Source organism: Pseudonaja textilis, chromosome 1 (genome assembly GCF_049901715.1).
Source record: "Pseudonaja textilis isolate UNSWEBS1 chromosome 1, rPseTex1.2, whole genome shotgun sequence".
Lineage (NCBI taxonomy): Eukaryota > Metazoa > Chordata > Lepidosauria > Squamata > Elapidae > Pseudonaja > Pseudonaja textilis.
Genome location: NC_141990.1, coordinates 154,462,815 through 154,478,713, shown reverse-complemented (window position 1 = coordinate 154,478,713; position 15,899 = coordinate 154,462,815). Strand labels below are relative to the sequence as shown.

General features: G+C 33.6%; 1 protein-coding gene across 2 annotated transcripts in view; it reads left to right on the top strand.

Annotated features, from left to right (window-relative positions):
* COMMD1 (copper metabolism domain containing 1) overlaps positions 1–15,899 on the top strand; it is an 88,049-nt gene that overhangs the window by 34,568 nt on the left and 37,582 nt on the right. The window contains exons 2-3 of one of the 2 annotated variants that reach the window (XM_087939334.1): positions 1,451–1,732; positions 2,213–2,762. In XM_087939334.1, coding sequence (XP_087795460.1) covers positions 1,451–1,732; positions 2,213–2,257 — 327 coding nt within the window. In that variant the 3' untranslated portion in view covers positions 2,258–2,762. Of the gene's footprint in view, positions 1–1,450; positions 1,733–2,212; positions 2,763–15,899 lie in introns of those variants that run through there. The other variant, XM_026712854.2, reaches the window with a different exon arrangement.

Here is a 15,899-nt window from a genome sequence, read left to right as displayed (position 1 = left end):
TGCATGACATCCGTTCCTTTATTTTATTTTATCTCTTATTTATTTCCTTTTTTTAATTCCTTCCAAAGCAGGCTAGTTTTACATTTGTTTTTGTTCCTAATGATAAGTAACAAGTTGTTCAGCTTCTTTTAGTCTTTTTAGTATGTTTATATACCTTTCACTCCTTGATCTAATTAGCGAAGCTCTTTACATGATTATTTAGTGGTAATATATTTTTTAAAAATATTTTGCTGCATCTTTCATCTTGTATTGATTTGGCCAGTGTTTGTATTACTTTTAATTCTCTAATTCTGGGCAATAGTTCTTTTTCCTTCTGACTGCTTTGACCTTGCATATTAATCACACTAGGATCTTTTTGGACTTGACAAATCTGCATCATATATTCTAGTTGACATTTTATTAATGGCACTTTTACATAATAAGTATCCATATATAGATACATCCTCTCATTTTTCATTAGCCACATTTTTTTAAAGAGTTTTAGGGGTTTTTTGAGATGGGGAAGTCAAATCAATTGTTGTATGGTTTCACTTATGTTAATCATTCTTGGCAATTTTGCGGTAACCTTTATGCTAAATGTCATAATTATTCCCAATCAGTTCAATACTACTACTATCTCCTTCAGACTATAATTACTTTACAGATAATATGGACCAGGAAATCAAATAGAGTATAGAGTCTTCTAGCACTATAAGTATGAATCAATTACATCTGTTACAAATAATTATCATAATCATTTCCTATTATAAGTTTTTCACCATGCCATATAGTACTATATGCTCATTATAGTTTTAATTTATACCCATTTGGTTTATATTAAATATGTTTAATATTTCATCCTCAAGAAATATTTTATTCTAAACAAGATATTTCTTATGTTTTGTCAGTTTAGTACTCAAAGTTATTTTAAAAGCTATTGTCATTTTGCTGAGCCAAACCATTGAAAACATTTATGGATTAGTTGAAGTAAAACACACTCAAGCTTAGCTCCTGGTGACTATCCAAAAACCATGTAGCACAAAATTAATTTACAATTGCTTTCTTTTGGGATGTTTTCAATTTTCTATTATCCTAAAGTGAAAAATCTTATGTGTCACCCAGGAAACATAATTTTTTTACTGTTCCAGCTAAGAGACAGTTAAAGAGTAAGAACTCAGTGTTCTTATTATAAAATTTTGTGTTGATATCACCTCTGTATAAATACAGAGCTAGGTATCTTATATTAAGTATTTAATACGCACATCAGTAAAACTTGTGTCTTCTTTGTTTCCTCCCCCATCCTCATTGAACCCAGAAATGCTTGCTTTTCATGTTGAGAATTGGATAATTCCGTCTAGGCTTGTTTTGATAGAAGGATAATGATTTTTGGATAATATGTTATTTGAGAATTGTACTTACTCTATCAAAGAATGTGGAATTGTAAAATTGTAAAATTGTCATTTTGTTTCAGTCAATAGCTTCAGCTGACATGGATTCAAATCAACTAGAAGCTTTTCTGACTGCACAAACAAAGAAACCAGGGGGAATCACAACCGATCATGCTATAGTTATTGCAAAATTTTGGAAGAACCAGCGAGCAAAAATTCATGAGAGTCTGATAAATCAAAGCAAGTGGGAAAACAGCTTGAAAAACATAAGCTGGAGAGTAGATTTAAAAACACAGTCAAGACACATTGACCAGATGAACAGTCCTGTGGCAATAGTTGAAATGGAACTTGAGAAAAATGGACAGGTAAGAACATTTTATCTTATTTTACCAATGTGAATGTTATGTGTTAGTGTTTGCTTCCTAAAGATGAAGGAAAAGAAAAGGAATTCTGCAGATTACAGCTTATACTATTACAAATCACTATAATGCAGATTTCTTTAAGTTTAATATCTCAAGCTTGGATCATTGGCCATGGTTCTTCGGGGCAATGTTTTTCAAAATATGGGCGTATAAACTTCAGGAAGCCAGTCAAGATGTAGATTGTCTCCAAAGCAGAGTAACTTATATTATTCAGATGGAAACTCCTGCATGATCTGAAGAGATGTCTTAAAACTGCAAGAACAAAAAGAAAAATTATAGCCCTTTATTCATTGTTTGATTTATATGTTACTGTTGATATGGTAAATCTAATCAAAGTGATTATTCTGATTCCTACAGAAGCCCACATAGCAAAATATTATTTTCCATAATTTATTAAAAGATGTTTTACTTCTCTTCCTACAGAATGCTGATTCCACCCCTCCCCCAAAAGGAAATTATTCTTGTTAACTTGCAGAAAATATACATTTAAAGCTTTACTGAACTATCAGCAGAAAGGCATGATCTCAGATCATATGAACTTCTATTTTTAGTTTGCATAAAGCATTTGTAAATTTGTGCACTGATTGAGTAGTAGCAGCAGTTAACTTGGTAGAGAACATTCAGTTCTAAGCATTTAACAAGGCACTGCTTCTCTTTGATTTATAAAATGTTTATTAAGTTTCATTATAAAATAAAAATATGGAAAAAAACAAAAGAAAAATAAGAGAAAGAAAAAGTTCAGAGAAAGAAAACAAGTTATGACATCCATTTTTTTCTCATTGCAAATTACGATTACTTCTTCAGAAGAGAAATATTTAAACTAAATTAAATAGTTATGGAAAATAACACGTGATTGCAATAAACGTGTCCCAGACTGATCTGTTTTCTCAAACACGTGTTCACTATGTTTGCAAAGCTCTTTCTACAAATTTTCTATAGACCAATAAAACCATGAATCCTCTGAGGCATCTGACATTTATAAGAATATTCTCCATTCCATTAACTTTTATTACATCACTCTAATATTTATTACATTGTTCGCCTGGTGTTGTGGTTGGTAACCTGCAGGTTAAAGCTTAGCTTCATGTGTAAATCCAGCTATTCACAACAAAAAGTAAAGCAGATTATGACTCAAATGATTGTGTGAATTTAGCTGGACTGTCGTGTCTGTTGAGATTTGTGTCATTACAAGAGGGGGATTTATATAATGGGAATTTATATCTTCCTATGTATTAATGACTAATACAACCTAGCATTGGCAACTCAGATTGTAGAGGATTACAAGAAAAAGTATTTCCCATCATCTGCTTCTAACTTTAACCAACTGTAACTTGTTCTAACCCAGTCTTCACAAGCCAGAAAGGCAGGAATACACAGCATTAACTGACAAAGGTCCAGATCACGCAACCGAAGGTGATTCACAAGCCATAGGCAGTCTCTGAGTTCCCTGCAGGGGGTGTCAGTTAGCACTTCAATCCCAACACAAAGAGTCCTGACCAATCTGGTGGCAAGGAAATCTGGCAAGGAATCCGCCGGAGTGAACTCTAAATGGAAGTCTCCGACAACCAAGCCTCCCACATTCCTCCTCCTTATATCCCATCCAGGGTGGGGCTTGTTAATGTCTTCTTTTCCTGGATAGCTGGCCCTCAGTCCTGCACTTCATATGCACATCTGGGACAGGGCCCAGCTGTTCTCCCCCTTGCTCATCTCAGGCCCCCGAAAACAGCTGCGTTAGTTGATGGGCCCTGCTCTGCCTCTGGCTCTGAGACTTCCTATTCCTCAGAGCCTTCTGCCAGCTCTGATGGTAGCCCAGGCATCCCTTCTATCTCCTTCCACTCATCTGCCATCACTGCTGGCAGTCGATGAAACACAACATAACTAACAAAATATAACAGTCATTGTTGCTTTGCAGAAGAACATTTAAATGAACAATGAAAGCCAATTTGACGTAATGGTTTAAGTCACCAGGTTAGCCCTAGGAAATAGGCAGTGGCAAACCACTTCTGAAAATATCCAAATACACCATGGCCTTCCCCAGGAGTGGAAGAATGGGGGGAGGGCACAAAAATAAAGCAACAATATAAACAGTTTCCTGTTTGAAGCAACACAAATTCAGGATTGTATCCTTTCTACTTTGATCAGTCTTAAAGAAGAAAGATTCATTTTGTTTCTGATCTCCAAATTCTCATTATTCTTCAAAAAGATTGTTGTGTGTAATAAGATTTTGTGGAGAAAATGGAAAGGATTAGATGGGAAGAGGAGATATTTTGCATTTGAACCCCAAACATTTTTTTAAAAAGCAGAAACTCTTTCGTAGAGCTGCGTCCCTGAACAAAGCAGAATACAAAACACATGATGACAATTGTATGTGAGCACAGAGAGAAAGGGGGGCAATTTTAATAGGATTAAGATTTAATATGGAAAAAGATATTTAAAAACATGGGTGGCATGGAGGGTGCAAAAGGTAAAATTTTGTTATGATTTATAAGCTTATTTTTCTCTGTGTGTCACAAAATTGCACTCAGGTGGTAGAAGTTGCATTATGATGTTGCAATGCACATGTTGCTATTTTGACAAAATCATGAATTGCTATGGATTCAACATACTGAAATTAGGAAACAGAAAATCTTACACATATTACACACTTAACCAAATAATAGAGTTGGAAGGGACCTTGTAGATCTTCTAGGCTGGGGTGTCAAACTGGATTTCTTCACGGGCCGAATCAGCATTATAGTTCTCCACGGGCCAGCTGTGGGGAAGATGGGATGGATGCCTCCTGCAGCACCCTGCTGGCCAAAATGGGCTACGGGTGGGGCGGCACTTGCAGCCCTCCTGACTCTATTTTCAGCCTGGACAGTCTCCTGAAGAACTTTGCTGGAAAGAATACATGGCTGCACAGAATTTGTGCAGTAAATAAAAAATAAATTGGATTATAACATCTTTTCATTTGCCCACCACCCATGCAATTCATTCAGTAAATTATTTCTATACTGGTTCTTGACCAAATAAAATTTGAGTTTCAATTTAATACATTTAACTGTATTTCTGTATTGAAAATTATGCAGGAAAGATTTTATAGAACATCCATGAGACCTAGAAAAAACTGAATAAACCACTTATCCTGAGTCGGACTGTTGCTTGTTGTTTAGGATAGAAGGAATGAACATGCATATGCTTGTATGTTAATAAGGTAGAGAAATAATGTGCACATGGACAGCTTTTGATTCTTAACCTGACAATTTAGATTGCCTATCCTAATCTAAAAAAAATTGAAAGAAGTTACTTATGATGATGTAACTGTTGAGAGGAGCAGAGAATATAAAAGTAATCTGTAATTAGGATGAATCTAAAAACAGAATGAGGTTATTTTTAAAAGATATTGTATAAGTAGGCTTGAGCAGTTCTTTAATAAGTTAAAGACTCTATAAAAAAGATTCCATTAATAAAATAGTTAATGCCTCAATTCAAGTAGAAAGTTATAATAATATAACTTATTAATAATAATGACATTATTAATAACTCTATTAGATAACAATTATAGTTATTAATAATTATATTATTAGTAATAATCCATGCTATAATATACCAATGGATTCTTTAATCTATCTGTAATAGAATATTAATAGATGCAAAGAGAACTTTTTTTAAAAAAGTTGCCCAAATTCATACTGGTACTCAACTTTTTCACCCAAGGAATTGAGAAGAACATTTTTAATCTCCCAATAACTTTGAAAAAGATTAACCTACATAGTGATTTGAGAAGTGAAATGATGTGTTTATTCTCCAGTAATCACAACTATTTTAAAAAAGCAACATACTACAAAATAGACCTTTTATATATACTGTATTTGATATAGAGAAAAGAGAGAATGGGATACATGAGAGGACATCATTGTCTTACCTGTGTAAAAACAATGTTATAAGAAAAAGACTTAAATAAAAGAAAAAAGTCAGCCACAATTTGGAAGCAAATGAGGTAGAGATAAATGATAGGAAGTGGCACATAGGGTTTTTTTTAATGATTTTTATGCTGTCTCAATATACATCGTAAGGATACGAGCAACAAAGTTACAGTCATACAGTCACAAGTGGGAGGGGATGGGTGATAAGGAGTGATGAGAAGATTAATAGTAATAGTAGTGCAGACTTCGTAAATAGTTGGACAATGTTGAGGGAATTATTTGTTTAGCAGAGTGATGGTGTTCGGGGGAAAAACTATTCTTGTGTCTAGTTGTTCTGGTGTGTAGTGCTCTATAGCATCATTTTGAGGGAAGGAGTTGAAACAGTTTATGTCCAGGATGTGAGGGGTCTGTAAATATTTTCACAGCCCTCTTTTTGACTCGTGCAGTATACAAGTCCTCGATTGAAGGCAGGTTGGTAGTAATTGTTTTTTCTGTAGTCCTAATTATCCTCTGAAGTCTGTGTCTGTCCTGTTGGGTTGCAGAACCAAACCAGACAGTTATAGAGGTGCAGATGATAGACTCAATAATTCCTCTGTAGAACTGGATCAGCAGCTCCTTGGGCAGTTTGAGCTTTCCGAGTTGGTGTAGAAAGAACATTCTTTGTTGTGCTTTTTTGATGGTGTTTTTGATGTTAGGTGTCCATTTTAGGTCATGTGATATAGTAGAACATAGAAATTTGAAGGTATTTACTGTTGATACTGTGTGGTCTAGTATTGTAAGAGGTGGTAGTATGGGAGGGTTTCTTGTAAAATCTACCACCATTTCTACGGTTTTGAGTGTGTTCAGTTCCAGATTGTTCCGGTTACACCATGAGGCAAGTTGTACAACCTCCTGTCTGTATGCAGATTTGTCATTGTCTCGAATGAGACCAATCACTGTTGTGTCATCTACAAACTTCAGTATTTTAACAGATGGGTTGTTTAAGATGCAGTCATTGGTATATAGGGAGAAGTGGAGAAAGCACACAGCCTTGGGGGGGGGGGGGGCTGTGCTAATTGTACAGTATCAGAATCAGATGTGATTCTCCCTAGCTTCACCTGCTGCTTCCTGTCTGTTAGGAAGCTTTTGATCCACTTGCAAGTGTGGTCAGGTACAGCTAGCTGATTTAGTTTAGTTAGAAGAATATCTCGAATGATGGTATTGAATGCAGAACTGAAGCCTACAAAGAGGACCCTTGCATAGGTCTTTGGAGATTCAAGTTGTTGTAGGATGTAGTGCAGAGCCATATTAACAGCATCATCTGTCGATCTATTTTCTCGGTATGCAAATTGCATGGGATCTAACAGCAGATCCGTGATGGTTTTCAGGTGGGATAGCACTAGCCTTTCAAAGATTTTAATAACTACCGATGTTAGAGCAACTGGTCTGTAGTCATTCAATTCCTTGATGGAGAACTTCTTTGGCACCAGGATGATAGTAGAGCATTTGAAGCAAGAAAGAACATAACACATCTCTAGTGATTTATTGAAAATTTGGGTTAAGATGGGGGCCAATTGGTCAGCACAGACTTTTAAGCAAGAAGGTGTTATCTTGTCTGGCCCTGGTGCTTTTCCTGGCCTTTGTCTGTGCAATAGATCTTGCACTTCTTTTTCTGTGATCACCAGAGGTTGTGAATCCAATGGGTTGTGGTCAGTTGTAGGAGGCTTGGCTGTTGTTGGTGTGTTTGAGATGGTGGTTGTAGAGATAGGTGGCTGTCATTTCCTTTCAGACCTGCAGTAAAACACATTCAGGATATCTGCTAGTTGTTGATTTCCTTCTGCCTGGGAAGGAGATTTGCTGTAGCCAGTGAAGTTTTAAAGAGTTTTTTCATGCATACTTTAATTTAGGCCTCATTTAATTAAAAATAAGTGTGACTCATCAATATATTAATATTAAAGCTTTAAAATAGTTTCTTATTATCATGTATTTTAATCTAGCTTAATCATTGTTTCATTGTTTATCTTACTTAACAAAAATGAGATTCCTGTAAAAATAATTTGCAGCTGAGTTAGGTGACTAGCATATATCCAGCAAGTTATTAAAAGTATCATTCTCCAAAGGGAAAAAAAATATTAGCATTGGTCATTTTGGTGACTAGGACAAATGCAATCACATGACTATTGTTCACCTTGAAGGCATAAATACTGAATAGAACAGTTATGTAACTGGAAAAAGTGACCTGTGAACAAAAAGAAAAAAACCCGAAAGGACAAGGTTTATATAGCTCAGGGAGAAATGAGGAAAAGAACTGATTTAGAATTCCAAACATTTTAAAAATACAGTTGTTCCCTGTCAGGCATTATTTTTATCAATTCTTCATTCATATATTCATGTATGTATGTATGTATATATGTGTTTGTGTGTGCATGTGGGTGTATATACATATATATATGTATATATATGTATGGTATTCAGCTTTGTTCGGGTATTTTCCCATGTCATTATAGTTGTGCTTTTAAAGTTGTAGCAACGTTTCGTCAGAATCTCACCTGCCATCATCAGGCTTCTGTATAGTGTTTGTCTGTGAGTCAGCTGAATACCATACATATAAGAATACCATACACATAAAGCTGAATACCATACATATAAATACCTGCAAAAACTTAAGAAAACATGTATATATACGTAGACATATTATATAAGTATAAAAAGTATAAAGTATAAAAGTATAAAAATAATATATTCACAATAAATATGTGAGAGCAAAAACATCTTTAATATGTTATATTGCCATTTATTTCTAAGCAGTTGCTTTCTTATGGAGTCCTTGGTGCTCTCTGAGCTTGGTTGTTTGGTGGCAATCATTTTATTATCTGACTAGATAATATCATCCATGCTAGTGATTGTGGAGTTGCTCCCTCTTTATATACAGTATCTTGCCCTGTCAGTGTTGATGGGAGTATGATTTTCTGCTTGGTTGCTTGCCTGGTAATAAATCCCTGCTTATCTGGGTATAGGCTTCCAAGGAGGATTTTATTTATTTTATTTTATTTTTTATTTGATTGATTTGATTTGTCAATTGCTTACAAGATAATAGGTATAAGTATAAACATAGCTATGAATACATGGATACACATAAGAAAAATAAAAGAAACAATAGGACATGGACGGTAGGCACGTTGGTGCGCTTATGCACGCCCCCTACAGACCTCTTAGGAAAGGGGTGAGGTCAACAGTAGACAGTCTAAGGATAAAGTTTTTGGGGTTTGGGGAAGAAACCACAGAGTCAGGTAGAAGATGTGTTCTAGTCTTTTTGTTTCCTTCTTAGGTTTTTTTATTGTCTCTTTTGAATGGTGTATAAATGAGGTTTATCTCTATGTGTCTTTAGATAGCTGATTTGTCTGAGTGCCAAGCTTCCAGGAATTCTCTAGTGTTATTCAATGTAGCTTGATCTAGGATTTTCATGGTTGAAATTATGGTTGAGTTTGTCCGTCATTGTTAGATTAAGGAGTTTTCATCATGCTTGATTTGTTGATGTGCATGGATGCACTAAGCTGGACTTCTGCCTGTCTGTTCTACATAATGATTGTTGCAGTGTTTACAATCTACTTTGCAGATTACTCTTGTTTTCTTTCTTCTTGGATTAATGGTCTTTAGTATGTTTTGAAGGGCTCTAGTTGGTTTGTGTGCTATAGTAATACCAAGTAGTTGTAATAGTCTGTTGATAGTTTCTGACATGTTTCTGATGTGTGGCAGTGTTATCCTTTTCATAGCTTATGTTGATCATGCTGTAGCACGTTGAATGGCCAGGCACTTTTGGATAAAGTTGTGTAGGTATCCATTTTTTTGGAAGAGATTGTACAGGCAGTCTGTCATCTTTCTGATGTTTTGAATTGCTAATTTTAAGTCTAATTTTTTTAATATATTTGTCCATCAAACTGAAAGTAACTAGCTACGCAGAGGTTGATTTGGTCCATTATTCTAGGTATTTCAGTCTCTGCTTGCAAATAGAATATAGCATTTGAACAAAACAAGCATATTGAACGAAATAGTATCTTAAAAGATTTGATTCAAGGAGAATTCCTGTCTTACATTTCATACCACATCAAAGTGACCTGAAACGTCTGAGCCTGGATGAAATAATGAAACACAACAGATCCTCACTGAAATACATTATTTTCATATCCAGTCACCTCTATTTTAAAGTATTTTTGTGCACTTGAATTATATGCACCTTTGAACTGGTTATCTTGTACATCAACTATGCACTCATATAGAATGTTATATACATTCCATCCCTTTGTTTAGAAAGTTAGGCCTGGTTAATTCTTTTCTATGTACCCCTATTATAAAAATAATATTGAAAAATTGAAAATATTGAAAAACTCTGGTTAATACTTTTTTCTCCTATATTTTTCAGTTTTCAATCATTAAATAGAAGCATAGTGGATGAATTTAGTTTAGGCAAATAACTTTTGCTAAGTGATTCAAAATACATTAATTCCCAATCCGTTTAATACCATAATCCGATTGTATAAAAGACCATTTTTAAAAATGTTCTTATTATTTTGGAAAGTGTTTTCTGAAATTGCATTGATCAAGAACTCAAAGGAATAGGATGAGAGATCTAGAAAGAATTGATGTTGAAAGGGTTGATAAACTTTTCCCAGGATAAATATTCTTCATCCGTAAGAGCTTTATAAGGAAAGTTACATGTCATGAAATGACAATGATTTAACTGTTAAGCAAGCAAAATCATGTCTCATATCCAGGACAACCACTGGGTTTCAGATAGACAATCTCAACCTTCACGACCCAGTGGGCTTATTGTCCTATAAGGCAGGCTCTTATATTTCTGATCTTGTTTTTTTTTCACAAAATGTACTTTCATCCCTAATTAAACATTTAAATAAAATGAATTAAAATTATGATTCCCAATATCTTTATTTTCAATATTTTACGGAATCTTAGATATTTGGTGCCTAGACAGAAATAGGCACTGTACTTGATGACTAATACATATTTTCTATGTTGATAGAGGAAGTGTTGGGGAGGCAATAAAAACTTACTTGTTAAATCAGGTTTGATTATGATAATGATAATGGCAGCAAGACATCATTAAGAATAGAAGTTGACCAATGCATATGCTGTTTTTAAAAAGATTATTAGAATGATGAAGTACGAGGACTTCCGGTTTGAGCGTCTTCGGCGACAGACAGAAATCCGCGATCATGCGCGGTTTCTGTCTGGGCTCGCTGCTGGAGCGCCCCAAGCTGGCTGGTTCGTAGTGGTGGTGAAGAGGGGGGAGACTGCCAGCAGGGTTGAGGAGAGCTGCATCTCTCCTCCTCAGCTGGCCATTACTCCCTTTCCCAAAGGCGGTTGCAGCGGTGGTCAGAAATGGCCACCTCAAAGAAGAACTCGACCAGAAAAGAATGTGCAAGAGGAGGATGAGAATTGAAAGTTCTGGCTGACCGGGTTAAATTGTAAAAGCAACAACTAAGGTACCCCGGAATTTAAACTAAAAAAAAAAACGTTACATTCCCAAAGAAGACTTTGAAGCAGCGAAGGAGAGAGAAGGGAAAGGATTTGGGGGTTTTTTTCTTCTCCCTTTCCCTATATTGACAGCTAAGAGATTTAAGCAAGAAATTGGGGAAAAAATCAACTTTGACATCAATAGGCATTGAAGCTGAAAATAAAATGTCAAAGGGATAATAAAGATTTCTGGATACTTAAAAGCTTTTAAAAGCAGGAAAGGAGAGAAAAAGAATAAAATGGCAGAATCTGGAAAAAAGGGAGGAGATTGCCTGGAATTAAAAGGAATTTACAGTAAAACTTCAATAAGACTTCTAAAAGTTACATTTTAACTGAAACCTGGCAACTAAATTGTAGAACCCCAGGAAGAGAAAGTGAAAAAAAGCAAAAAGAAACAGCTTGCGTGTATTTGGATTACTTGGTGATCTTTCGATTCTTGGTTATTGCATTTGAATGACTAATATCAATCAGGTGGTTGTTTAAAAATTTATACAATGGCACTACTTCTGCATGAATTGAAAATGAACTTAAAAAGTATAAAGAAGATGCACAAGAAGGGAGAGGTTCTTTTGGCTTCGTTTTTCAATTCTTAGAAATGGAGATTTGGAACTATGAGAAACAACAAGGAACGCCTGCAAAACAAGAAGACTGGGACAAAGAAGAAGCCATCTTTAATGAACAAGTAATTCTATGTGAGGGGAAAAAAGGAAAGGGGGGAAAGAGAATGGAGAATTTAAAACTTAAAAAAACAACCAAAGAAAAGAAAAATAGTTCGAAAAGTAAGTATAATATTGGAAAGCAACAGAAGAGGGGAATACAGAAGAGAGAAATAGAGGCAGAGAGACAAGGGGGTAAAAAGGGGAGAGAGAAGAAGAGAGGGAAGAAGGAAGGGAAAAGAAGTTACAAAGGACAGACACAAGATATAGAGAAACAGGGCCTATTTAGTGAAAATTTAACTGAAAAAGGGATTCTGTAAAGATACATAAGATTGTATTGTTATATTAGTAATAGAAATAATTTTTAGAAAATTGGAAACAATGTATAATTAAAATGAGGGATAAAATAGTTATTGTATTCTAGTGAAATGTTTGTTAACAAAACAAATGAAATAAAATAAATGGGAGAATTGGATTAGGAGAATTGGATTAATTAGTTAATGTTTTATAAAATATAAGTGATGGGGGGAATTAATTATGGAAAGCTTATAACTGTTCCCAAAGAAGTATGATATTTAATTGAAAAGTAATGTTAAAGCAGTTAAGATTTTAATGAATATTAACATTAATGATAGAATTGAATTGGAATGGAATGTGTTGTTTTAACTACATACATTTATAATCTTTTTTTTTTTAAGAATATAGTGTGTATTTTAAGAATGTACCAAGCAGAACCCAAATGGAAGTTATGTATTATATTGAATGTTATAACTTTAAGGTATATATTGAAGCTTAGATAAGAGTTAAATGGATAAAATTAAAAAATATAAAGGTGTCATACTCCAGTCAGCAATTACAGGAGAAACTTTGTTTAATGAGAAAAGATAATATGAAATTGAAACAGGACAGACAAAAAGTATAAATATAATGACTTGAATTGAGATGAGATAATTAAAATAAAATTGAGAAAATTAAAAGAGGTGAGAAGCTATGTAGAAAATGTAAAACAGTAATAAGATATGGAATAGAACATAAAAATGAGCATGAAATTGAATTTGTGTCTGTACGAAGAAATGTAACGTGGGATTACGCTACTTTCAAAAAAGATGTTTTATTTGTATTTCTTTGTGAAAACTCAAATAAAATTTACAAAAAAAAAAAAGAATGATGAAGTACGAGTGGAGAAAAAAGGTCTACAATAGATAGTATCAGTTGAATAATACACACACAAAAACAATTTACTAACTATAAAATTTAGTAAAAAAAATATTAGGGCAAAACTTTGTAATAACACATATTCATTTCTCTTCTATTTATATGCCATACTGCTGACCAAAACCTAGGTATTTATACTTTACATTAAAAATTAAAGTTTATTGCTAGAATCTTTTTAAATCCTTTCATCTATTTTATTGGTCTTATTTCAACTATATTCCAAATGTCTAAATATGTAGTGTACAGTATATGGAGCTTAAATATACTGCACACTACATATTATACTACATATATAAAGCTATTCCTGCTTTAATGTGGTTCGACTATTAGGAATATATACTGTCAATTTTGCCTTTGTGTCCAATTTTGCTCTCTAGATCTGAAATCATTGACAAAGTTCATCTTTTCCAGTGTTGTGCCAAATGTGTTTTTGCAGCTGTCAACATGTAGGTTAGTAAATTGTGATATTTCTTGTGAGATTACTTTTTCTATTTCTAGAAATTTTAAATATCTTTATTGAGCAGCTCTTGCTGTGTGTTTAGCCTTTTTCTTGAGTCTAGAAGTACGATATTGGCATATAATGATTCTTTCTTAAGATTGTTCCTGAAGTAAAATGCATTTGATGTTGAAGCTTATGGTGACTCACCTGATTTCTTGTTTTTAAAGGATTTCATATTTATAATCAAAGTTTGTTTTATAATACATCCTTTCACATTCTTTCTTTCATTTCCTTATACCATAGTTACCTGTGAAGTCCATCAGCTGTACCAGCTCCTTCTATAATTAATGGCCTACTCTTTAGGTATTGTATATATTCTGAAAGACAGGCAGTGTAATATCGTTTATTATTAGAAATGCAAGACCATTATTTTTTTCTAAATCTTGCAAAATTATAAATCTTATTTTTAGTTTTTCCCACTCTGTTTAGTACAGATATTTTTGGAAAACACGGGACTTCATATTCTAAATTACCATTGAGATTTAGTGATAGAGAAAAAAATAGATAGTACAGTGCTTCTTTTAGATTAAAAAAAAGCTAGGTCAGCCTTTGATGGATAGTTTGATAGAATGATTGCCTCTTTATATAGTATGTATTCTGATAGTCATTGGGTATTTCATCTGTAGTTGCTGATAAAGGTACATAACAATAGTACACTTTCTATGCTGCCCATGTAGGAAATGCTTAAGAGTATGCCGTTGTTTACTCTGCAAATCTTGCCTGCAAACCAATTCACTTAAGTTCTTTTGCTTGGAAAAATCTCAGTACATACATCTCGGATACACTGAAATGGTAGAGATTTATGAATGTTGACCAATAATACTCATGATATGTTCTCTTAGTTAATTGTGTGGATAAAGAATAATAGTTATTAAGCTCATCTGCTTTTCCTGGGTACTTATGTCTTATTCAAATATATTTACAGCTGTTAGCTAAAGAATTATTATACAAAAATATAAAATCCTTAAAATAAGAACATCATACAGTGGAAATCTGTTAGCCTAGACTTAAAAAGTTCAGCTATTTAAAGAAAAAGACAAGAGAATATATATTTACTTTATATTATAAAAATAACTAGAATACATAAAACCAGAGCAAGTTAAGCAAGTCTAGCTAATACCATTTAAATTACCAAGGCTTAAACAGATCTCTCGCTTTAGAGTGGATCCGAGAAGTGTGTGCTTGTGAGTGTGTTTGTAATGTGTGTGTAATTTAATATAAAGATAAATGCAAAGAAATGAAGGAAGGAAAAGAAACTAAGTTATGATATATAATAGCTTCTGACCATCTTTTCAGCAGATAATTAAAAACTTACGATTCCCCATTCCTCTTAGATGTTATATAAATCCCTTCAACCCCTCACTTAATCAATCTCTTTTAAAATCTTCAAACCCATAAATCAATGTTCCTTTCTTTCATTCTGTTCAGATTCATTGTCTGTAAGTCATAGTAAAAAAGATTTTGGTTTCTTCACAATATTTATCTTAGGTTCCTGACACAGTGTAAATTTAACACCAGTGACCCACATTTTCTCCCAAGTGCCCATCTGTATATTATGTCCAAAATTAATAGCCATTTGGCATTGCAGACATGTTCTTCTTCTGTTTTAAATCTTAACAAAAGTTTATACTTTTTTGCTATTATTTGTTCTTTGTACATTCAATTTCAAATTCCAGTTTATGTTTTTCAGTTGCAATTATCTTTTTATCCATATTAAAGCTTTCTTCTGAGCATTGGAAACTATATCCTTCTGAAGTCTATTGTTCTCTTGACTTCATTAATAAATATTGGCATGTTAGCCATTTTTTTCCTGTCAGCTGTTTCTCTCCTATAAAATGCTGACTATTGTCTTGTTTTCAAACATCAACCTTTTAATGTAATTAAAAGGACATTTTCTTATTATATAATGACACTAGTTTTTGTAACTTTAATAGTTTATAACAGATTTTTGTCAACAAGTTCTTTTCACTGATAACAGAGGATCAGCGTAACATTCATACTGGCCTATTTTTTACTATATATGAATGCAACTAGTTGCTAAATATTTTCTACTTGTTAAATAAACTGACATTACTTTTGAATTTTTCAACCAAATTTGCTCTTTCTCTTAGGAGAAGATAATACCATGAAAGAAGAGTCTGTTGGTTTTCTCTTGAAATTTAATCCTATTTTCTTCTGGCAACATTTCAGTGAATATACCTCATGCGGTTTCAATACCTCAGCAAACTTTTTCTCCCCTAAGGATAGGAAAAATAACTGGAGTGCTATTGCTTGTCTGTTTTTGCTTTTTCTATTTCAAAACACTGAGGTTTTGAATTGGCTGT